Genomic DNA, 24,592 nt, shown 5'->3' on the forward strand with positions numbered 1-24,592 from the left:
ATGAAAGCAATCAAACAAGTTATTTAAAATTAAAAAAAAAATAAATAATGGTACCCATGGCGATCACTAAGAGACACATAACCAAATCTATTTAACAATATTGTATGCTAGAAGCCTTGTGGGGAATATACTCTCTCCAACTTATACCATACATACTTCAAAAACTTACTTAATATGACAACTGTATCCAGGAGACCAAACTACTTATGCATCCTCCAACTTAGACCTGACGTATGAGTTATATAATATTTTTATCAATTCTGTATTTTTAAAGTGTCTTATGCAACTTAAGATAGCTTTTTGAGACTTCTGCCAGTACATTATTAAAATGAGGAACAAATGATAATTTCGAGTCGAACATTACTCCCAAGTCATAAAAGTGTTAGAACGGGAGAGAGTTTTATAGTTTGATAATCATGTTCCATAGCTATACAGGTGGTAAACACTTGGCTGTATTAAGTTGCAAGTTATTATTTAGGGATCAATTGTTGATTTGGTCCAAACTATGCTTGAGAGTAAGACAATCCTTTGAATACCGGATTTTTAAAAAATATTGACGTCGCCCCCATATATCAAACAACTGACATCAAGGTCATTAACGAATTGAATGATAATGGCCCCAATTTTGAGAATCGAGGAAGGACTGAGGAAGCAATGTATTCATCGGAAGTGTAACCATAAAGATAGACCTACTGAGTGCGGCTGGACAAGTATGAAAAAAACAAATTAATAAGCCATTCGAAAAATCCAAAAGCATGGAGCTTGTGGATGAAAATTTTGTGATCTAGGCGATCAAACGCTTTCGAGAAATCACGATATATGATGCACATTGAAGAACCTTCATCAATAGCTTCAGAAATATACTGAGACATAGTCGTCAAATTGGTAATATTGGATCTTTTTTTCAAAAATCCATTTTGTTGAGGGACTATTTATATAAGTACCGTATTTCAGGGGTTCAAAAAACGACTACTTCGGCACTTGAAACTCAAAAACAACGTCTCGTTCGCTGTTCAGCGGAATTTATCGCACTCGCGTCCATTTAAAAGACTGATTAGATTATCAGGAGCGAACGCTGACGAAATAGACAGTCGAGTGAGACTAAATTCGATAACAAACGAAAAATTGTCTGTCTGGTGTTTTTTTCTATTAGGTGTACTTTTGAACTTTTATGTTGTAAATTATATTTGCATTAAACAAGGGATGATACCTATTATTAGCCGACTTTCCAAAACGAGGAACACATATGTCAATAATTTCATACAGTTTATCATGAAACCAGGAGCAGGCGGGCTCAACATCCGACTCGTGGGAAAGAAATGACCAGTCCAAGTTTAAAAACATATCGTGCCTAAGCAGAAAGTTAATCTATGTCGGGCTGCTTAAGGCATATTGTAAGGGCAAAGATTAAGCGTAAGGACAGTAAGATTAAGGTGTATACAGGACCTGTAATACCTAAGAAGACACCAACGAAACGAAGAAACCAAGTAGAAAAAACAAGAATAGATCGAATCCGAATCACTGACGTCGGTCAACAATGTGGAGTGCAAGATATCGTAAGATGAGAACGGCTAAGAGAAAGGCACGCTCAAGTAAAAAGAATGGAAGAAGAGAGACTGCCACCCATTGCGCCTAAAGGGAAACCAATAGGGACAAGAACGCATGGAAGAATAGTTAAGATGTGGCAGTCCACCTCCGAGGAAAGGAAGAAGAAAAGACGCAAAGAGCATTTATCTTATCTCCATTACGAACTAAAATTGTATTTAAAAATGAAATTTAGAATTAGACCAGTAAGAATTTTTTTAATCGTCGTTACCGTTAGTGTCGAAATTATAAATTACCCTTAGAGCCTGTTAAGACGGAGATACCACCATGGAAATCCCCTAAGCAAAAGCGTCCTGTCCAATTCGTATCAAATATTAAATTCCCCACTTGCCTCCGGTGGAGACTCTCTCGCCTTGTAAACATGTTATTTATATGAAAATTGGAGCGGGAATCTTAACCCGTTAATTAGAAACGACTGGGGGAAGATAAATTTTCGAGAAAATTGCCTTCGCGGCTACGTGGCACATGGATGCGCGCGCGCGTTTGTGTTCAACCAATTTGTTATCAACCTCAGTCGTAGGCTGGCGCTTTTGGTTTTAATGGGGAGTTAGGCAATTAATGTAATCGCTGCTCGTCGTCGTTTGGAAATTGGGCGAGATGTCGATGTCAAAGAGCTAAATTAGGTTTTGTAGACTGGTTTTGAATGTGAGTTTTTTGAAAAAAAAAACATTGGAACTATGGTGCTATTATACAAGGTGTTTTCTAATTGAATGTCAGTAAGTGAGAGGGCGACTTTTGGGTCCATTCCAAAAAGAAAACCTCATATGCACATATGTCCTAAACGTCTTAACTTTTCAGGGTAGCATATTTATACTATGTATCAAGAGGCATTATTTAGCGTACCATATTTTTTATTTAAATACAGCAAAAATTGATGATTTCCGTTAAAATAAAAATTCTTCTTACCATTTCCAATCACTTTTAAAGAAATTTAAATTATTGATTTTTTTAATCCGATGACGATTTTAGTTTAAAAGAATACAATCCTGTTCTTTGGATGTTCATAACAATATCGTTAATATAAAAGCATGCAGATAAATTATTTTTTTAAGTGAAAACCGTGTGAAGGACTAAAAAAAAAGAAATAAATCTGCTCATAAATGAATGCACTGCAATGACTGTCTATGACCAAATAAATAATATTTTGGTTAATTAGGTCGCCACAGCACTGGTTAAATCGGGAACTTTTCCTTGTGAAAAATAAAATATCTATCCAAAACAAAATATCTAGTTTTTAGTTACCAACTAGTGTCTTCCAGGAAAAAATATATTAGAAGACTGTTCTTTTACATGTTTAATGAAATATCATAACATCCTAATAACAAGATAAATAATAATTCTTATTTTTAAAAAAATGCTGCCTGCTATTAATAATTTTTAACAAAACTTTCTCTTAATAAATGAATAACAACTTTTTTGAAGAAAAGTAGAACATAAAAACTGGATATCTTGTTGAAGGTGATGTTTAAATTCTACAAACGCATGGGGTTTAATAATGGTTGCTGTGAAAATTTCTTATTGAATTTCTGGAAAAGTTGGCTTCATCTGTAAATAGGGTTTCTTGCTCAAACAAGAAATAATGGGCAATTTTGTCAAAAAAACATTGACGAATATTAACACACAAGGGAAACTTGCTGGGTACAACAGAAATTCAGATTATTTCCAATTTTTCTAATACTAAGTTCATGTTCATGTTCATGAATAGAATTTAATATTTCTTTTTCAATTTTTGGGGCTCTTACAGTCTTATGGGCCTCTTTTTAATGATTATTTGCCCTCAAAGTACCGAATTAACAATTCTTGCAGTAACAGAAATAATTATAAAAATTTCAAAAATACGCTTCAGAGTTCATTTTTTAGGTATTTTAATAAAAAAAATAAATAATTACTTAAGTATAAAATAATAATGATAACAATTCTCTGCATACTGTCATATTAACGATGTGGTTATGACCATGCAGAAGAGTGGTTTTTATTTTTTAAGCGAAAACCGTACATCGGATTGAAAAATATCAAGAAATTAAATTTCTTTAGAAATGATTGAAGATTGTAAGAATAATTCCTATTTTAAGACAAGTCATCGGCGTACCATCAATATCTGACAAAATAGACAGATGAAATTCCCTGCGCAGGCCACTGGTATATTTAACAAAAATGTGGTACTCTAAGTAATGAATAAAAATATCTAAACTCGTATTACAGATATTAAAAAAATATGGTTTATTTTTGAAAACTTTTCCACCCTGTATCTTAAAAGTTATAGGCGTTACTATAATTTATCTTATTTCTTAATTATTTTCGCTTTTAATTTAAGTATATACAATGGAAATCGAACCCATAACGATATTTTTGACTTTTGACAATTCCTTAATTATTGACATTCAATTTGAAAACGCCCTATAAAAATTAAAATCGTATGTTACAATAGTTAGTATAATAATTTTATTTCTTAATTATTTTCGATTTTAATTTAAGTATATACAATGGAAATCGAACCCATAACGTTATTTTTGACTTTTGACAATTCCTTAATTATTGACATTCAATTTGAAAACGCCCTATAAAAATTAAAATCGTATGTTACAATAGTTAGTATAATAATTTTATTTCTTAATTATTTTCGATTTTAATTTAAGTATATACAATGGAAATTGAACCCACAATGAAATTTTTGACTTTTGATAATTCAACCAGTACAATTTGATTCCTGATCTTTTTCTAACTAACCTTGATACTATTTTTGTGAATAAATGTAACACTCCGTTTGTTGTGGAAGACACTCATCATTGCTCATTAGAGGTAATTTTGCACTTCAAATGTATCAGAAATTTGCCCGGTAGTTTTTTTCAATCATTTTAGATGGCATAATGAATAATAATATTCCCAAAGATAGCATCAAAAAAATCTTCTCATTCTCTTTAGTTCTCAAAAATAACTTTGCAATATATAAAGGAAAGGATGGTGGAAAATCTTCAAAAATACTGTTCTCTCGGACCTGCAAAACTTAACTACAAGGAATATATTATGCAAATAATTTAAGGACTTTTCTAAATAATAGAAAAAATTGTAAATCTTTTCTGACAAAAAATATTATTTTGGATTATTAGTTTATTTTGGTAGTGACTATGAGAGACCGAATTTTCATACGATATAGGAACTTGTTTTATGGACTCTTACAGTAAGTAATCATTGTACGCTGATGACTTGAAGATTTCTATTAAGAGTTTGGGGTTATTTAGGAATTTAAACTTTGTGTTCGAGTCCCATATTGAGGCTATTATTGAGAGAGCGCTGCGTATATCAGGAATTACTCTGAGAACTTCTGAGAAATTTAAGAACCCAGCTTCTTTAATTACATTACATTGTAGCATGGGATGAAGTGTTCTGAAATATCTCAGTTTGAACTCCGATATGCCACAGTTACATGGATCAAAGCTAGAGTTACTAAATGTTCTTAATTTTCATTTCAATACACAAATGAGAATTTCATCAGTGTTTTAATAATTTCTGTGTTCATAAGATAATAAATAAATAACCTTATCGATGCGGAGTTTTGTGTAAACTGTATTCTTTATACCCTTCGGAACAGACTTATTTTCAGTCTTTCTAACTCTTCTCTCATACGTTGCATGATATTGTATAATCGCACTGTAAAATGTATTCACTTAATATTAATACTAAGAGCTTTATTCCCAACACAATTTCTACATTTCTTCTCTTCTGTATTTCTATATTACTTCTGTACCGACGTATTGAAAGTACTTCCATCTTGCCCCACACACATTAAAAAAGTTCAACTAATCTCAACACAAGCAAAACCATCAAACTCTTCTTAATCAAACAAATACTGCGGGTTCTAACGCACTGTGGTGGATAAAGCTTTAATCTTATGTCGTTATAGAAAGGCGCAGGAACCACACAAGACTAATGGAAACAGCAGGAAAAGATATATAACAAAGAGTCACCTCCAAGGAAACAAATAATGTGTGGCTGGCCGCTCTTGGATCAGTGCACCGAAGCTAATATTATCGACAAGGAACAACATCGGAGCAAGAGAAAATTCAAAGAACCAGCATAATCCCAAATATTTGGATATAAAGAAGGTTTGGAAATCATTTTTGGAAAAACGCAATCTTGATTTTCTGTGACGTCAGCTGTAACAATACCCGGCATCAATTTAGGCGCAGTATGAAAGCATGACGACTGACTAAACTACATAATAAACTATATAATAAAGACCATTTCCAATATATAAAATTTCATACTCACAACATACACAACATTTTGTGCGCCACAATTCCTGATAGTTAATTATTTCGTTATAAGATAAAAAGGACGGTAGGATAAGCATAACAGCTACAAAACTGCCCGACTTTCTTTATCCAGCGAGAAATCAATTAGAACTCGGCTGCCTACCTACACAGAAAGACGATATTATTCCGCTTACCGCATTTCGTGTCGTCTTTCGTTTTCCTCTCTCGATTTTCTTGCCCGTAAAAGCCAGCATTTCGATTATTATTATTCTGCTATTAAATTAGTTCACCCGGTCTTTAAACGTAACTTCGTTATCTCGAAAGGTCATTTGTTGCGATTCCCCCGAATTCAAAAAAAATGTTGGTTATTTGTGATGGGCCGATTAAAATCTAAGACCCGAGGATTTAGTACAACGTCTGTTTACTCGCATCGGATGGGGTTTTGCCTGATTTTTTTTCTAGGAAATATTATTTTAAGAGAGGAAGGTTTCTTCTTTCTCCAACATCAATGGAAAAATCTTAAAAACAAATGTAAATTTAACAATGAAATGCAATTTCTATATACAAGATATAAAACGAATTATTTTTTGATAAACACAGAACGGTTTAAAAAATAGTCTTATTTAATATAAACTTTTAAGTTGGTCTAAAAGCCTTCGACCAAATCACAAAGGCTTATTTTCTTCTTCATTTACAGTACCTACATGGTGAGTCAACAATAGAGCAAAATTATCTCATTCGTTTCAAAAGTTATGAGAAAATGGTAAATGCAAAAGTTGCATAGAATGTGCAATATAAAATTATTTCTAGGTAGCTCAAAAAAGCGTGACGAATAGAACATACATTTTTTTAAATGGAAAATCTTTAAAACTTGTTTTGAATTTCTTTTAAAATTCTTCAACTTTCTTAGTAACAATAATATGTACCTAAACCTAACAGTTTTTTCAATTTTTCAAATTTTCTAAAAAACTACTTGTTTTCACAATTGCAAAAAAATATTTAATATTGGAAGATGACGTAGTAAACGATTTAGGCTTTCTCGTATGAAGAAGGGTCCAACAAACCTGTTCTTGATGCTTACATTCTACAACTGCATGACTATGCCGAGAAGCGGTTTTTATATTTTTTAAGGGAAAACCGTACATCGGATTGAAAAAAAAAACAAGAAATTAAATTTCTTTAAAAATGATTGGAGATTGTAAAAATAATTTTTATTTTAAGAGAAATCAGTGGCGTACCATAAATGTCGGCCAAAACAGACAGGTCAAATTCCGTACGCCTGCTACTGGCGTATTTCAAAAAAAAATGTGGTGCACTAAATAATGCATCTTATCTGTATCTCAAAAGGAAGGATGTTTTGGACATATGTTCATATGAAGTTTTCCATTTAAAATGGATTCAAAAATCGCGAACTTAAATATTGACATTCAATTAGAAAACACCCTGTATATTAAAATATTATTACAATTTTAATATGTGCATCCTTAAAATGTTTACAGTTTTTGTGTTTACCATTTTCTTATAACTTCTAAAACTATTGAGATAATGCACTTTACTCTATCGTTGACTCACCCTGTATATTTTGATTTGTCTGCGGTCCTCATAGGGTTGAATATGAATTGACTAGCCTTCGGCCTCACTGTATCGTTTTTATTTGAAAAAAAAGTTTTATTATTATTTATTGTTATTTTTAAAATAAAAAGAATACGCAAAGCATCTTCTCATTATAAATCACTACATATCGAACTGTTTTATTTGAAATGATAAAGGCCCGTTTTTATTTAATTTTTGAATTGGCCGAATTTGTAAGAAAAAAAGCAACATCGTATTAGTTTACGGCCGCCACGGAACAAAGGCTATAATTTTAATCTTATACATTTGTGAACGAATTTATAACATTAATAATAATATAATTTTGCTGCTTCTTTCGGGAGTTTCCGTAATTTTTGAACTTCTGCAGAAATTTTCCGAATTTTTTCCCATGATGACAATTTTTTGATGCTTTTCTTTCCATCCTACATGTAGAAAAAAAAAGTATCAAGGATACAGAAACTTAGATGAATTCAGGAAAAATAGGTAATTAAACTTATTTTTAAACTTTAATTAAACTTATTTTTATAAGCCAGGGCATACTCGATTTTTTGATTTTCCGTCAGTTTTCGTTAGTATGTCAGATAACCAAGAACATTATGGCAAGAATGAATTGAGTCAAACAATGAAACTGAATTAAATTGAGATACTCCGTAGTTCATTTGCATATCCAATGACGTGTAACTAGTCTACGACTTTCTTAAATAGATTATAAAGGCAAGGATCTAAAAAAAAGATATAATTTGAGAAATAGTTTCCAATATAGAGGAGGTGATCCGCTTATATCACACAATGTGTTCAAACTTCTAAGTCCCATAACATAAAAAGCCCATTTGAGTTTAATTAATTGTCGTCCGGTGCCTACGCTTTGGAACTTGGTCAAAGTTTCTAGTTTTGTCGCATTTGGTTGCTTTGCGCGGCGGCACATGGTTTTCGCATTTAATTGATTTTATGCTGGCCCTCTGGCGAAACTAAAACATTTCTTCCGTATGAAAGCTTTAAGATTTCAATGCGACCTTCTCTTTCTCCATTGGTATTTTTCCGTCTTGCTTAAAAAATGCAATAATTTTTGCGCTTCACAGGTGTTATTAGGTTACTTTTGAACTATAGAGGTATAGAATTGAAAATGGATGTAAATAATTTCTTTCCAAATATGCAGTTTGATTGGTTTTCGTGGAAAGCGTTCGACAGATCAGGCAATTCATTCATTCTACAAACATATTATTAACAATTTAGATCAAGACCGCAGAAGTCCCTGTGCATTTTTTCATTTGCAACGTGTATTCGACGTTACCAATATCCATATGCTTCTCCATAAATTATTTGCTTGTGGTTAAAATCTTTTTTGACACAGGGTAAGCGGGATTCCTCAGGGACGTATGCTAGGACCTCTACTCTTTATAATCAACGGTTAAGGAGCAATTTTGATTAAAAAATTCCCAGGCATAAATTGTCTATAGTTGCCAATAGTCCGGATAAAACTTTTTAATCATTTGCGTACTTCACTGACACGGACGCATAGCGCTGGCGAGTTTAAATACGGGGTATAAAACCAATTGGTAACTTAAATGAAATTTTTGACTCCGATGGCATATTGCTGTAATCGTTCTTTTGCAAATGTTGATGTTTGTAATATATTGTTAATATTTTTGACTTTATCGGATACCTGAAATCAGGTCTGTCGATTTCATTTGATAATATACAATGTAATAATAATAAAGTAGGTACATTAACAATTTAGAAGAAAATATATGCTTTTTATCTCTTATGTACTGCCGTTAAATACGCCACACGATGATAGAAGTGTAGATTGGTCAAAATTTGACAATGTTTGTTTTATATTTCTGATCTGTCCGAAATTGCTTATTATTTAAAGTCAGTAAATGGTGTCACTTTTTTGGAAAAAAACGTTGGTATTTTTTCGGAAGTGTTTGGAGTGATTCGATGACTATAACATCCCCAGGAATAACATTTAGCACTTGCTGGCAGTACATTTTGATTTTTCTGATAGTGCTTTTTAAATTTTTATAGTACCACCTATCGGTGAAATCTTTTTTCTTGAGTGTAAATGTACTCACAAACTAACGGTCGTAGAAACAAGTTTGGAAAACTGAAATGCCGTTTACCACACTTGTTCTATATTTCTTATTTTCTTGTTTTGTTGAGTTTTGGTGGCAAAGAGCTTTGAACACATCGATAATAATAATTTTCTCATTTTAAAAAGCCCAGTTTTATTAATAAAGACACAGTATTTACTGTCTAAGACCCTTCTAGCTGACATATTGATCAGTGAGGAGAATCAATTTCGTTATTTGTCAAATTAATAAAGCATAATAATTCAGCTGTTTCACGGCGCTGCTCTACAAACTGCACAGAAATTCTTCTAAAAGCACTTATATACAGTGTTACCGCTAAAGTATGGGAATATATTTTATGAATTTTTTAGGACCAGTTTATGCATCAAGAATTTCAACATTTTACTTATCAAAATTGACATTCTTTATAACAAAAAATATTACAAAATTGGGTTATTTTTAATTTTATTTAAATAATTTAAATCCGAGTATACATAAACTCGATAGTACAATAAAGAGTTTTCCTATTAATTTATCAGTTAGTGCGCATCTAGAAAAAAGTGAATGCCAATTCATAGAAACAATTAAAAAATGTAATTGTGTCTATTTAAAAGTGTTCCTTCAAATATCAAACAAGTTAAATTATTTGAGCACTTTTGAATAAAGGCCTTGCTTATAAATCAATTATTTTATAGGGGACACACTATATATTACATCCACATTAAATCGTCGTTGAAAATATAATATTTTGTCCCCTAAGTAGGGCAAAGGGTCTGTTACCGTCAGAGTGAGGCAGATGGTGCACATGAAGGTGGGGGTCGTGCCTCTGGACAAATTTCCTCAGCTGGGGGCAGTCTAGCTCACGCATTTCCCCAGCGGGGAACCGGCGGGTCTGCGAAGCCCGCGCACATGTGCCCCCGAGCACGTGATTGCCTCCCGAAAAAACCTAGCTTCGCGAATATCTGAAACCAAAAAAAAAAACAAATCATCATCAATCGAAACTTACTTATTTTAACAAAATAAATAAGAACTAAACACACATATGCATGGAATGCTGTTGAGTTGGAAGCTAATAATAACCTGCCATTCTTAGGTATTCTTATCAATAGAAAATCAGACCTAACTTTGGGTCATTGTGTTTACAGAAAACCTACGCATATATCCCAACAGCTTAAGACCTTGATCTCAGCAACCAGACACCCGGCATTAACCATTTTCGTCACTATTACAATAATAATAAATAAACAAATTAAAGTAAGTTAGTTTGTTTAGTGCAGATACTTTTGGAATTTCAACAAATAAGGGATTGAACTTAAACACATCACACAACAAACACCAACAAACACCAACGCTTAACAAGTTTTAAAAATTTCTAATAAAACATATTTTGTTGCGGCGCTGTTTTTTTTAAAACATATAAATAATTTTGGGCATAATTCCTTAGCAATTCAACGTAGCAAAAAATACACTTTCTGCAAAAATATTTTTTAATTTTCAAATGATTTAAGACTAACCATATCATTCTTAACTAAATTTAAAGACAAAGTGAAGCAATGAAACGGACAAAACTATATTTTGATAGACGGGTTCATTAGGAACGTTTTTGACTTCTGAAATTTGCTCATAAAACTTGCAGTTTCCAAATAAAAAAGCAAAATGTAAAGCATTGCATGTAGAAAGAAAATCGGAATTCGGAAAAATAATTTAGTTCGGTGGAGTCGAAAAGTTTGCATTAGTGTAAATTTTTGATCAAATTATTCGTATTACGTATTGAAACTACCTGAGCAATGTCATATAAACCAATAATAAGAAACGTCCCAAGAGGTCACAGCATCTCAATAGATTTTTTCTATAGAATAGATTTTTTTATCTCGTTATGCATTGCTATAGATTTTTGTTGCTTCCAAACAGTAAGGTATTATGAAAAAAATATTACTATAAAAATTATTTTTATAAAATATTTTGTCTTACATTGCTTAGCGAGTTGCAAACTTTCCAGGTCATGCATTTAAATGAAATTTAACTAAACGGATTCTGAAATGTATATTTTATGACTTTTTTCCCGTTGCGACAAAAAATAGAACAACAAAGGCGTTTTAGTCGGCAATGTAATCTTCGAAGTTAATCAGTTTCCTAATAAATTCAACTACGGTTACCGGCCTTGACTTCCACTGAATGCAAAGGAACCTTTTTATCCGTTTCATCATTCTGTCTTAGTGTAGGGTCAGTGTTTCAAATATTATTCTTCATCACAATTTTACCATTATCTTTTTCCCACATTCTCAACTTTGATTGGAAAAAACAAAATTATGTAGATTTCAAACATCTTAATTTCTTTGAACTTTTTGAACATGTCCCTAGAACTGGATTAACTGAACCGTCCATATTTTCGATATTTCCCTTCCAGGGAAAGGCAACATCCACATACAAAGATGTAACGTTACTTTTTTTGTATTCTTTGTATCCGGAACATTATTCGAATAATTCCGTTTTTCCTAATGGATTCTTGAAATTAAAAATGAACATCGCGTGTCCTAAAGTTATACACTTTGATAGCGACAGAAGCACGCAAAGGAACAAAGGAGATTGGAAACTAACTGCAATATAATAACTAGTCCTATCTAAATTTTAAGTATCTTCTCCGAAATTTATTTTTTTTGCATTTTTAAACAACGACAATATGGCTTCCGGCCACACCTTATACAACATACCAACAACAGATAAATAAATAGTGGGTGCTACAACATAAAAAACGCTGTTATATTTTTTTGATGTTGTGAAAACTGTCAGTTTACATTTCTTGTCTCTTTTTCTGTAGTATTCTTTTTACCAGTAAGACAAGTTTGTTTCTTTTCATTTCTAAATTGTTTTCCCGGCATATTCCCAATAAATATCATTTCAAGGTATCGTTCGTAGACCGACTGCCGATTACGACGGTTTGCTCGAACGCATTTAACTTAATTTAACAAATCATTTAACGGCCTCGGTCGAGTACATTTCGCCGGTGATTACGGCCATCTTGACGAATTAGTGCATTTAGCGTCGAACAACGCCGAGAGACCATCGCTCCGATGTTAATTGTTCCGGAAATGCTCGTAAGGGTTTGGTTAATATGTCGCTGTTGTGATGACACTTGTCCGTCCTAGTGTCGCCATTTTTGACGGTGCAAGTGCACGGAATGATAACATATCCTTTGAGGAGGTATTAGTGCAGGTTATTTGCGTCTACCATTATGGTGGTAAGTTAAGTTTCTTTTTGCTTTTAGCTCTTTCTAACTGGAACTGTTGATAAATCGAACTTGCCAATCATCCTGTTGGCTTCTTCAGAGCTTAACGGAAACTGGCTCGCATTCCAGTCTCTACCTATGCGGAACTAAACGAGAGATCTAACTAAACATTGTTTCGGATGACTGATTCATATATTGATAGAAGAATTGATTAAGATAATAATTGTAATCGGCAACTGTTGATCAGTTTATTTGTCTTAGTCTTAAGGCTGTTTCATGTCCTTTTAGCCTCGTTGATGTTTTATTTTCTGTCTCTTCAATACATTCTTTGCCGTATATCGATTTAAAGCATTGGTATAATTGAGTATTTTAATAAAGATGGATTGAGTAGCCTAAGATCTACCAGTGCCGGTCCCAAGCCCGGAAAAAAAACTATTGCTAAATATCCCTCGGAACTCTGATTACTCGGAAAGCGACAAAAGCGAATAAAATGGCAAATGAATATTGGATGATGGAACATACAAGGACTAAATACAAAGGACGACCAAGTATTTAGAGAACTCCACACATTCGATGTCGATATAGCTGTACTCAGTGAAACAAGAAATAAATGTAAAGGAAATAGCTACAAGGAGGAGTCCATTTACTTTTGGAGTTGAGTGGAAAAATCAAAAAGTTCCAAAACTGGTGTGACTATTGCAGTAAAGGAAAAGATGGAAAAATATATACCAGACTGGAACCCAATAGATGAAACGATTAACATGTAAATAAATGGAAGAGAAATTAAACTATTTGGCATCTATGCCCCCACGGATGACTCAGATGCAAACACAAAAGATAAGTTCTTCGATAAGAAGCATTTGGCGTTAGAGATAAAACAAAACACAAAATTCCTTGGTGGACAAACGATTTAATCCAACTAGGCTAAGAAATACTTAAGATGGTTAAATGCAAAAGACAACAAAGACCGGAAAAAATACAACAGATACAAATATATTGTAAAAAAAGAAATAAAAAAAACAAAAAAAAAATCTTGGAAAAAAAATGTGCTGAAATTAGTTCAATGCTAGGAGGTTCTATGTCTAGAGCAGCTTGGAGAACTATAAACAATCTCAAAAGTAACACAAACGAAAGGAGAAAAATAAATCCAATAAAAATAGAACAGTGGAAAGAATACTACAACAACATACTGGATGATAAACGCGATGAGTATTTAGACAGTCAACTGAACATAGAAGCAGTAGTAAGAGAAGTAGATGACATCAAATTAGAAGAGATACAAGCTGCATTACGAAAAATGAAAAATAATAATGCTCCAGGACCAGGGGATTTGCCTATATATTTGTCCATCGGAAAGAAATATAAAAGAGTGCTAACAGTCCGAATAGAAGAAGAAGTCTTCACGCTGCCTTAATAGACCTTTATAAAGCGTTCTACTCTGTGCCCGTGGATAGCAATGAAAGAAGCTAGTAAAGGCCGGAAACGAAACTTTCGACCCCTTCACACAAACAAAAGGCGTCAAACAGGGCTTCTGCCTTTCTCCAACACTGTGTAAAATTTATCTCAGCAGCACTTTAGAGCAGTGGATAAGAAAATGCAGTCCCATGGGGAAAACTATACAGGACACCTACCTATATACAATCCTCTTCGTAGACGATCAGGTCCGTCTACCGTCCACTTGCACTGACAGAAGACCAACAGGACATAACCTATATGATAAATGAATTCATTGAAGAATTCCCAAAACGGAGTCTAAAGATGAACATTGAGAAGAGAAATTACATGACTTTAGGAGGCATAGGACAAGATATTGAAACGGAAATTGGGATAATAATAAACGTTGGAGAATACGAATACTTGGGAGATTCAATAGATGAAAACGGAAAGGACGATAAGGTCATACTAAAGGAAACAGGAAAAGGAAAGACCATGATTAAAGCCTACATCCAATTCTGTGGAGTAATAACATAACAAAAAAAATATATACCAGGCTATGATTCAGCCTGTATATATGGGTCAGAAGTGTATGTATAGATCAGAAGTGTGGGTTGCAGAGAAAAACATTACTCAGAAACTTCTTTCAACTGAAATGATGTACTGGAGAAGATGTTCTAGTTTAACTTTACAGAGAAGGAATACAAGTCAAAAATACTATAATGGACGACATAAATGCCAAACAATTCAGTATAGATACCTGCACCGAATGAGAGAAGAAAGGTTTGGAACTGGACACCAGCATATTGCAAACAACTCGCCATGACGATGATGAAAATAAAGAGAGTGAAGGAATATATTTGCAATAACTGGTGATATAACATTGGATAGACATCTTAGGTGGGATATTCACATAAAAAGGTTTCTAATAGAATTAGAGGCATGATATCCAAGTAAAAGATTGCCTTGATGTCGGACAACTGAAAATTCTGTACATGTCACTTGTACACTTTAGGAAGTGTGTTAAAACATTGAAATATCTTCCAAAAATGGTTCATTCCAATTTTAGAAAAGGCAAAACATTCTCAATAGATTTATTGTTCAAAGAAAATGTGCTATTGGATATTCGGAAATAATATTGCTTGAATATATTAAAAAACAGAGTACAGATCATAAATACAATATAGATAGAGGGGCGTTTTATATTTTGATCAACCCCAATTATCACAGTTGGTTTAAATTATATAATTCTTGTAATGTAATTCTTACCAAGGTCCCTGAGAATTTTACCGATTCTGTCGCCTACTATATTCGTGTTTTATAGAAATTGTCTTTTATCTTAATTTAAGTTTAATCTTAGTTTTAAGTATATTAATTGCGTTTTTAGTGAGATGCCACAAACAAGCATTTTATTGACGCTTCAGTAGTGCACGATTGTTTTATTGAGTGTCACTATTTTGTTGTTGTTATAATGGCAAACCCATAGCTGTTCCTGATATATGTTCGTAAATTTCTCAATTAAAAAGGGAGTATTTGATTCCAGATTCTCGGTTGGAAGAATATAATCATAATAATATATCATTCGATGTAATGGTTTTTAATTGTCCAATGAAGTGTTTATGAATCTTTAGTCACTAGAAGTGTAGATTGGTTCACAGATCCTGTTAAAGAAACTTTAATAGCAAATTTGAAAAAGTGGATGTAAAATTTTAAATCAAAACAGAGAAGTTTATTAGGCATGTTTTTTTTTTACTCAAAAAAAAACGTTTCTGACGTCAGCTTCCTTAAACACTGCTAATATTTTCACGTTTGTGTATTTTCAAACTCGGGTTGTTAAAAAAACTTTCGCTTTTTCCAATTTAGTGGTATGGTGGTAGCGAATATATACATGGAATGGTTTGAAAGTTAAGCTATGGATGCGGCCATTGTTAAATTTGAGTAAGGCTTCCATAAGTTAACGATACTTTCATCATCTTTGATGTAACCGATAGAGAGTTAGATTCCTTTCTCAATCATCTTAGTTATTTGCGACCGTCCATTAAAATGACTGTTGAGAAAGCGAAGAACGACTGGCTATCGTTTCTAGATGTCTAGGTAAGAAAAAATAATGGCTCTATCAGCACATACCGTCTAAACATTCTGAAGCAAGCAAACTGGGAATTATCAAAATACTCTGCAAAAGAGCAATCACAATATGCAGTAGCGAAGTATCACTCGATGTAGAATTCGGCAATACTGCCATAACGAATACACTCACAAACGTATTGGCAAAACATTATCAAACTGTAAACCGAATACAACAACGATGTCATCTGATGTGATCTTGACGATCCCATACGTAAAGGGAATCTCTGAAAAGATCAGTCAAATAGGGAAATAATATCAAATTAAAATTGTATTCTGGTTCGAGACGACATTAAGCGGCTTACAAGAACCAAAGTCAAAAACAATGACTCAGGAGAAAGAGTGTGAATGAGAAACGTCATATATAGGAGAAACAAAGACCTTTAAACTTAACATACACCGAGAGAAGAACAAATTCTTAATTGTAGATTAGGTATATCTTCAATATTCTCCATTCGATTTAAATTAAGAATCTCAATATGCTTGAAAAATGAGTATGATATTTTGAAGATATATTTTTTATGGTAGTAAATAGTCTTGACTTGAACTGTTTCAAATTTTTATTCCTAAATTACATCTACATCTACATCTGTTTATTTGGAAACTGTTGCCTTCTCAAATGATGATATATAATTTTAGAGGAAAAACTATATGCCTATTTTGAAAATGTAGTACTTTCTATTGTAAAGGACCTAATATTCAAATAAAACAGACAAAATGTAACATACTGATTTGAGAATAAGTTTGACATCCTCAAGTTGAAAATACTTTCCATTACAGTATATAATCTTACAGTACTGTATGGGTTGAGTTGATAGCATACCGTGGCTGCATGAAGCCTGACGAAGTGTAATATGAACTTTCAGTGCAGTTTCAGTTTTCACCGTTGTAAGGAGCAAGGATGGTGAAACAGTAAACATAGAAGGCACATTGAAAAGTTGGGGAGTTCATTACAAAAGTATTTAATTACTAGATTTGCTCTTTACATTTTTTAAGTACGTTATAGGGAGCAGGGACTTTTACCAAATACTGAGCTGAATGTAGCTATCTGTTCGGGACCACATCAAAATTATGAGAAATTTGCCCAGACTGGTGGGAAGTTCTTGTGCAGGCTGATCAGTATTAATGAAAATTATTTGTATTATTTGTATATGTATATATGGGTTTTTGGATATAGTGCCAAAATTTGGTATGTGATATATGGATCCTTTTATTTTTATAAAACTAGGTCATACCAAAAAATTTAATGACACAGTGTTGAAGCCTTTGTTTATACTTTTAATACATTTAATGCCATTGTTTTGTTTAGATTAAGTGTAGCTTAGCAATTAATATGTTCATGCACTTTTTAGCTGAACAAATTAATAAGAATTTTGATTAATGGTTAATAAAAAAGGATTAAACTTTGTTGTCTTCTTTGTAAGATTTGCTATAAGGAGAAGAAGACAACCAAACACTAACAGAAAATTTTCGAGATTAAAAAAAAGTTGGTAATGAATTTTTTAAAGATTAAATCTGCATTTTGGATCACTGTATATAATAATAGAAATACTAGTTTTGGATAGATAACATTAATGCAAATAATGTAAATGGGCTTACCTTCTTAATAAAATGTATTATTTGTCACTGGTCTTTAAAAATGGTGGAAATTTATTTTAGTCACAATTATTAATGTCTCTTTAGTAACACCTCCGAAAAAGCCGATTTTTAACTAAATTTATTTGTTAAAAAAATTATTGAAAATTATTGCATTTCACCTTGTTAAAAGAAACCTGCTAATATTGAAAATTGGTCATTTTTATTATCAGCCGACAGGGTCTTGAGTATATGCAAAGCTTATTTATACTCAAAAAATTAAGCGAATGGGAGTTTGTATTAGTATTTCTTCTGACGGTGCAGTTAATGTAAAATAAATTATTAGGTGAACTGGCATTAAGAGAAAAGAATGGGTTGTCTTATTGGCCAACTTGTAAGTACAACTTAAATATGCGAGGCATGGCAGCTTAGAAAAAGTAGGAGCCATTTGATATCCTCAAAATTGGCGTGACCACACTTTCCAATAATAATACTCATATACTATAGTTTTTACAAAACTTCTGGATTCCTCCTGCGTCGGTTTTTGCTGAGTCGAACTTGCTGACGTTTCGCCAATCACCCTGTTGGCTTCTTCAAAGCTTGACTGAAACTGGCTCGTATTTTACTTTGTACCTGCCTATATATTATTTAAGGGGGGCGGAGCTAAATGAGGGGCATATACACCGTCTCGGATGACTGATTTCCATTTTGATGACAGGTCGCGGTTAAGATTTTTAGTTTCTTTTTAGGTTTCTATAGACTATCGGATTGTTCGTTGTTAGAAGAATGAATTGATTACATGCAAGAATTTTAGTTTTATCGAATAAAATTTTATGTCCGGTTTCGTGATTGTGTTCGGCAACAGCTAACGAGTTTATCTGTCTTAGTCGTAAGGCTCTTTCTTGTTCTTTAAGCCTAGTTCATATTTTTTGTCCGGTCTCTCCAATGTATTCTTTGCCGCATATGCATGGCATCAAATGGAAAATTGTCTTTGACGGATTTTTGGACAAGTGGTAATTCTATTTTTGACATTATCTTTTAGAACTTTTGATATGTGGTCAGTGATGTTTTGAATGTAAGGAAGGACCACAGTGGCAACTGTAGGATTGCTTTCGGCCTCATGGCTATTGGAAGGTTGTGCTGAAATGTATTTTTTGATGCAATGCTTAATATCTTTAATGTGGAAATTATTAGAGAGAAGAGCAGAGGTAAGGTGTTTTAATTCTGGGTTCAGTGACTCGGGCTGAGATAGTTTTACGACTCTGTAAACAAGAGAGTTGATAACCGATGATTTTTGGGCCGGATGGTGATGTGACCATGCATTAAGGTATAGGTCTGTGTGCGTAGGTTTTCTGTAAACACAATGTTAGGTCTGATTTTCTATTGATAAGAATATCTAAGAAGGGAAGGTTATTATTAGTTTACAACTCAATGGCAAAACGTATGTTAGGGTGTATATAGTTCAAATGTCTAAGAAAATCTACTAGGGTTTTTTGACCATGGGGTCAAATAACAAAAGTGTCATCGACTTAGGGTTTGGAGAGACTGGACGAAAAATATCAACTAGACTCAAAGAACACGAAAGAGCCTTAAGACTAAGACAAATAAACCCATCAGCTCTTGCCGAACACACTCATGAAACCGGACATAAAATTTTATCCGATAAAACTAAAAATCTTGCATGTAATGAGTTCTTCTACCACCGAAAAATGCGAGAGTCTATAGAAATCTATAAGCATCTTGTCACCAATATAGGAATCAGTCACCCGAGGTGTTTATGACAATCATTTAGCTCCGCCCCCTCAAAAAATATATGAGCAGATACAGAGTAAAATACCAGCCAGTTTCAGTTAAACTCTGAAAAAGCCAACAGGATGATTGGCGAAACGTCAGCAGGAGGAATCCACAAGTTTTGTAAAAAATATTCCAGTAGCCTGTGGAAGTTTCTTTGAATAATTAGCTCAAATTCTTTGGTAAACATTTGCGAATAAAGTACTTTGTGATTAAGTCCCTCCCTTTAGCTTTCCAAGCATTAATTTTTTATATCAATAGCACCACGACAAAAACTCCCTTCTCCTTCCGAAATGGAAGCTGAAAAAAGGAAACGTCTTTCGGCGAGGCCGTCGCTTGCTTACGTGTGGAGTATGGGCCACTCGACTTTCTAAATTAGAACGAAGACCCTGGGGTTAAGAACTCCTTTATGGAACTCTCGAGTCTGTCGCGTCTCTCGAATTCGGAACAGGGACGACGAAGCGGGTTGTCGTTATCGGATTTCGGATTCGGATCCTCGAGAGGTGAAGAAACCGTTGAAAAATAATAATTGAGGTTGCGTCACAGCCTTTTGTCGAGATGAATTGGGGAGAATGATACTGTACAGAAGTTGAGAGGGGACTACTGGTTAAATGGGGCGGGAGAGAATTAAAGCCCCATCCGGTCCTGTCATGCGAGTACAAAGATCACTAATTATACAGGGTGTTCGGAAATTGTTGTTTCGGAAACTTGGATTAAAGATTCAACGTGTTAAAATAATATTAGTAAGTCAACTAACAAAAATTGGTAATCGTAATATTTTCGGAGTTTTTTTCCCTGTATTTAATTTATTAGGCTGATATCGTAATATAGAACAGATTGTCTTAAGCAGAGTCACAAATCCTCAAAAATTGTTACTCTTGTTTTGGGTCGATGAGTGTTATCGTTTAGCCGCAAATTGACTTTTTTATTCTCGGCTCAAATTTTACCTGTAAATGTGATCTTACCTAACAGCACTTAATGAAATTTCTTGTCATTGTCCCAATCCGTTAAAATTGAGTTTCTATTAAAAGGGCGATATGAATTTTTGCTACGGAAGAGCAAATGGAAATGCAGATCAAATACGACGGCTTATCCTAATAGAAATGTTCCGATAGACTTCTTTTTTTGGGAACACTTAAAGTCTTTAGTGTATGAAACACCTGTAGCAGATATCAATGATCTATCTATTTTTTTGGATTCGACAGCAATCGCTTCTATTTTGCAATACAGTCTAAATAAATAAAATTACGGGTAAATAAAAAAAAGTTCTAGGTAAAGGGCCATCTAGTGACAGCTTTGTGAAACACTTTTATTTTGTAAAGTTGACTTTTAATCGTATAGCTATAAGGTTATATAGTGGGCCTACTACGGTGGCTATGATATTTTCGTTGAGGTCCATGCGTCACCCCCTCCACCCCTCCCAAATGACTGAGTTGCTACATTGTCGTAGTTTTTCTGGAAAATTGATTAATTTTTATAAGAAGGCAATATCAATCTCTGAAATCCGAACATAATCGGCAACGCCGAGATATGTAATTACTATTGCCGCCCTGTGTCATTGCTGTTTTTATTTTTGGTGTCAATATATCCTACCTGTGCTCAAACTTGTATAATTTGTGCTTTCAATACTTTGTTTTTTCACGAAATTACAACAAAGGTGGCAAATATGAGAACTTAATAGGATATTAAAGAAACAGTGATGCTTATATTTTTGACACTTACCAAGCTCGAAAATAGACTTACATAAACATTTACATGTGAATTTACTAAACAGAATTCCCTACATTTGAAGGCGCACTTAAATAGCTACCAAGGATGTTTGGGTAATATGTTTTAGTGCACAAGAACTATAGAAAATAAAATAAATTAAGCTGCAAGTTGAATTTTTACTAGAATTAAGCATAATTACAATTACTGTCTGTCTTGAACATGTTTTCACCTAGATGTTTGATGTGCGATATCTAGCGTCTCAAAGTTATTTCGATGGAGGTTAAACCTATGAATTTATAAAAACTTTGCGCCGTTTTAGTGCTTTGGCTACAATTTCCTGGATATTCGATGTCGATATTTATTTTTAATTTGCAAAATACTAGAAAATTCATTTTAAATCTTCTTGTCGGCACTTACAACTGTTAAAGTCTCAAAACTTGTTGAAATCGCTTAGAATTATAATTCCGTGTTCCGTCCGTTTTATTTACCTTGAGAATTTTATTTGGGGGGTTAAATTAAACAATATAAACAATATAAAAGAAAAGCAAATGTGAATGTAAAGACCTGCACGATACGGTCGATTTCAACTATCATTTCTAATCCCACGTATAATTTTAGAAGAGTATTTTGAATAATACGATGGTTGTAATCACAGCAGATTTCTTAACAGTCTCTTTAAGTCCAAAAATAATGTCCACCCCAGACGTTCATGTCTAAGGAACTGTGGTGCTTGCCTCCCTAGTTATAGAGCATTATCTAGGCTCGTTCCTCTAATTAATCTCCACGTCTTCCTGCTTGAAGGTGTCGTGTCCAGCGGATGGAAAAGCCTAGTTAATCTATGCTGAGTACGGAAAGTGCAAAACCAAAACCATTTATCCCCTAATGGAATTAGAGGGCACTTAACGGGCCTAGATATTTAAACATTTGTAGAACTTCTTGAAGAAGTTCGAGAATTTTTAAATAATCCTTACTGACCGAAATGGATCGGTAGAGGGATTCGTTGGATGGCCCCCTCGATCATGTGACTTAACACTACTAGATTTCTTTTTGTGGGATATGTTAAAAGTCAACACCAGAAGTTATGTAGTTAAATGTTTAGTAAATTAAATATAAGTAGGCTAATTTGTAGCAATAAGTATTTAATAAAATTTATTTTTTCTGTGAATTTAAAATTTGACCGTTATTTTTAGCAAAATTGATTTATTTAAGGCTCCAACAAAGTTCTTCAATTTTTTAATCTTAACAGATATTGTTGGCTAATAGTATTGTTACGACCAATTAATATTATAGCCTTAGACAGAAAAAATATTGGAAAAGTTAAAGGAAATCGCAAAGTATTAAAAATATGCATACGACATACCTAATAAAAGTTGCTGGTTTTTGTAAGATCTCTCAGAAACAATAATAGTATATATAATGTGCCATGTCAGACAACAGAGATTTTTCAATTTAAAATCATCCAAATAACGTTAGTATCAGATAGATCTACCTTCAAAAGTAATGGCGTCATAATTTTATTGCAAATCTAAAAAGCATTTTTTTAAAATAAAATATTAGGTTTAGGTGTTAGGGTGATTTCGAATTGAACTGTTAATGATTAAGGGGGCGATTTCTGGATCCATTTTAAAAAGAAAATTTTTTAACTTTTGATGGGTAACATTTTCAAAAATGAAATATATTTTCTTAACATCTGTAATACCACTTTGGATATTTTAATGAAATTTGGCACACATGTACTCTATATCAAGAGGCATTATTTAGTATACTACATTTTTTTTAAACTACACCACACAGTGGCGGACGTTCACCTGTATATTTTGGCAGATATTGATGGGACGCCACTGATTTCTCCAAAAATAAAAAATATTTTCACAGTCGCCAATCATTTCTAAAGAAATTTAACCATGGGACGGACTAAAAAATATATTTTTTTAAAGGAAATCAGTGGAATGCTACTGACTCTCTGTGAACAAATAATTTTTTGGTTAATTGGGTAGCGTACTTGTTAAATCGAGAATTTTTTTTTGTGAAAACAAATATTCAGTTTTTTATTACCAACTAGTGTCCTTCAGAAAAAAATATTATAAGACTGTTCTTTTTATTTTTACAACAAGACAAATGAACGATTCCTATTTAAATTTATTTTATTTATTTCAGCTTACATACTTCGTATTTGTATTTCGAACTGTTATAATAAAACAGATAGCCAATTATTTTAGTAAGAAATAACAATGATAATAATTATCTGTATGCTGTGTGGAACAGGTTTTTATTTTATTATTATTATTAAAAACCAAGAAATTTAATTTCTTTAAAAATGATTGGAGATTATAAGAATAATTTTATTTTAAGAGACATCAGTGGCGTACCATCAATGTCTGCAAAAATAGACATGCCTCTTGATACTTGGCACATGTGTGCCAAATTTCATCAAAACATCTAAAGTGGTATAACAAATATTAAAAAAATATATTTTATTTTTTTATCTCAAAAGTTAAGACGTTTAGAACCCATCTTAATAAGAAGTTTTCCTTGAGGAAAAACACCCTGTATATTAATATACAAGTTTCTGCTTGTTGCAGCTGCTCCAAGATTTACGCAAGAAATTCCTGCTTGCGTGTCGTCTTAGACTGTTCACGTGACTTTCAAATTCAAAGGCCAAACTCCCGGCAAAGCTTCTAATGGGTCGATTAGGCAATCCGACGCTCTATCGCAGAAATCTCATCAAACAAATTAACCTCCGATAAGGGAACGTTCCGATATTAATCGCTATCGGAGCGTCAACAAGTATTATTTCCAAACCGCTCTTATCGCGATATTTTTGCGCACTTTCCGGTTTATAAATAACACCCCCATCGATCCGTCGATTCTAGTTCATTTTGCGACGAGAGAGGAGCGCATTTTTTCAGCGTTATTAGTTAATGGACCCGGGCAGAGTCGGACGATTCTACTTTATATCATCTGATGATTGATTAACGTTCGGGCTGTCCAGTTTGGTGGCGGTCGTTTTCCGTTTGTTTGGATATTAAATTGCGCATGCCGCTTGACCGAAGGTAGACGCATTTTTGAAAATATAAAAAAACGGCTTTTTATAGATGTGATATTCTCGAATAATATGTATCCCGATCAAGTTGCTTTGGTTTCTGGAGTCCCACAAGGCTCCATTTTATGGCTGTTGCTTTTTTGAGTTTATACTGGTGTCATTTTGA

The 24,592-nt window shown here is 33.3% G+C and overlaps 1 protein-coding gene across 5 annotated transcripts in view; it reads right to left on the reverse strand.

Annotated features, from left to right (window-relative positions):
- The window catches only part of LOC132701747 (1-phosphatidylinositol 4,5-bisphosphate phosphodiesterase epsilon-1-like), a 313,515-nt gene that overhangs the window by 146,448 nt on the left and 142,475 nt on the right, over positions 1 to 24,592 (reverse strand). For all 5 annotated transcript variants that reach the window (XM_060669913.1, XM_060669908.1, XM_060669912.1 and 2 more), the window contains one exon: positions 10,304 to 10,485. In XM_060669913.1, the coding sequence (XP_060525896.1) occupies positions 10,304 to 10,391 (88 nt within the window). In that variant the 5' untranslated portion in view covers positions 10,392 to 10,485. The remainder of the gene's footprint in view (positions 1 to 10,303; positions 10,486 to 24,592) is intronic.

This window comes from Cylas formicarius, unplaced genomic scaffold (assembly GCF_029955315.1).
Source record: "Cylas formicarius isolate icCylForm1 unplaced genomic scaffold, icCylForm1.1 PGA_scaffold_5__7_contigs__length_24384050, whole genome shotgun sequence".
Taxonomy (NCBI): domain Eukaryota; kingdom Metazoa; phylum Arthropoda; class Insecta; order Coleoptera; family Brentidae; genus Cylas; species Cylas formicarius.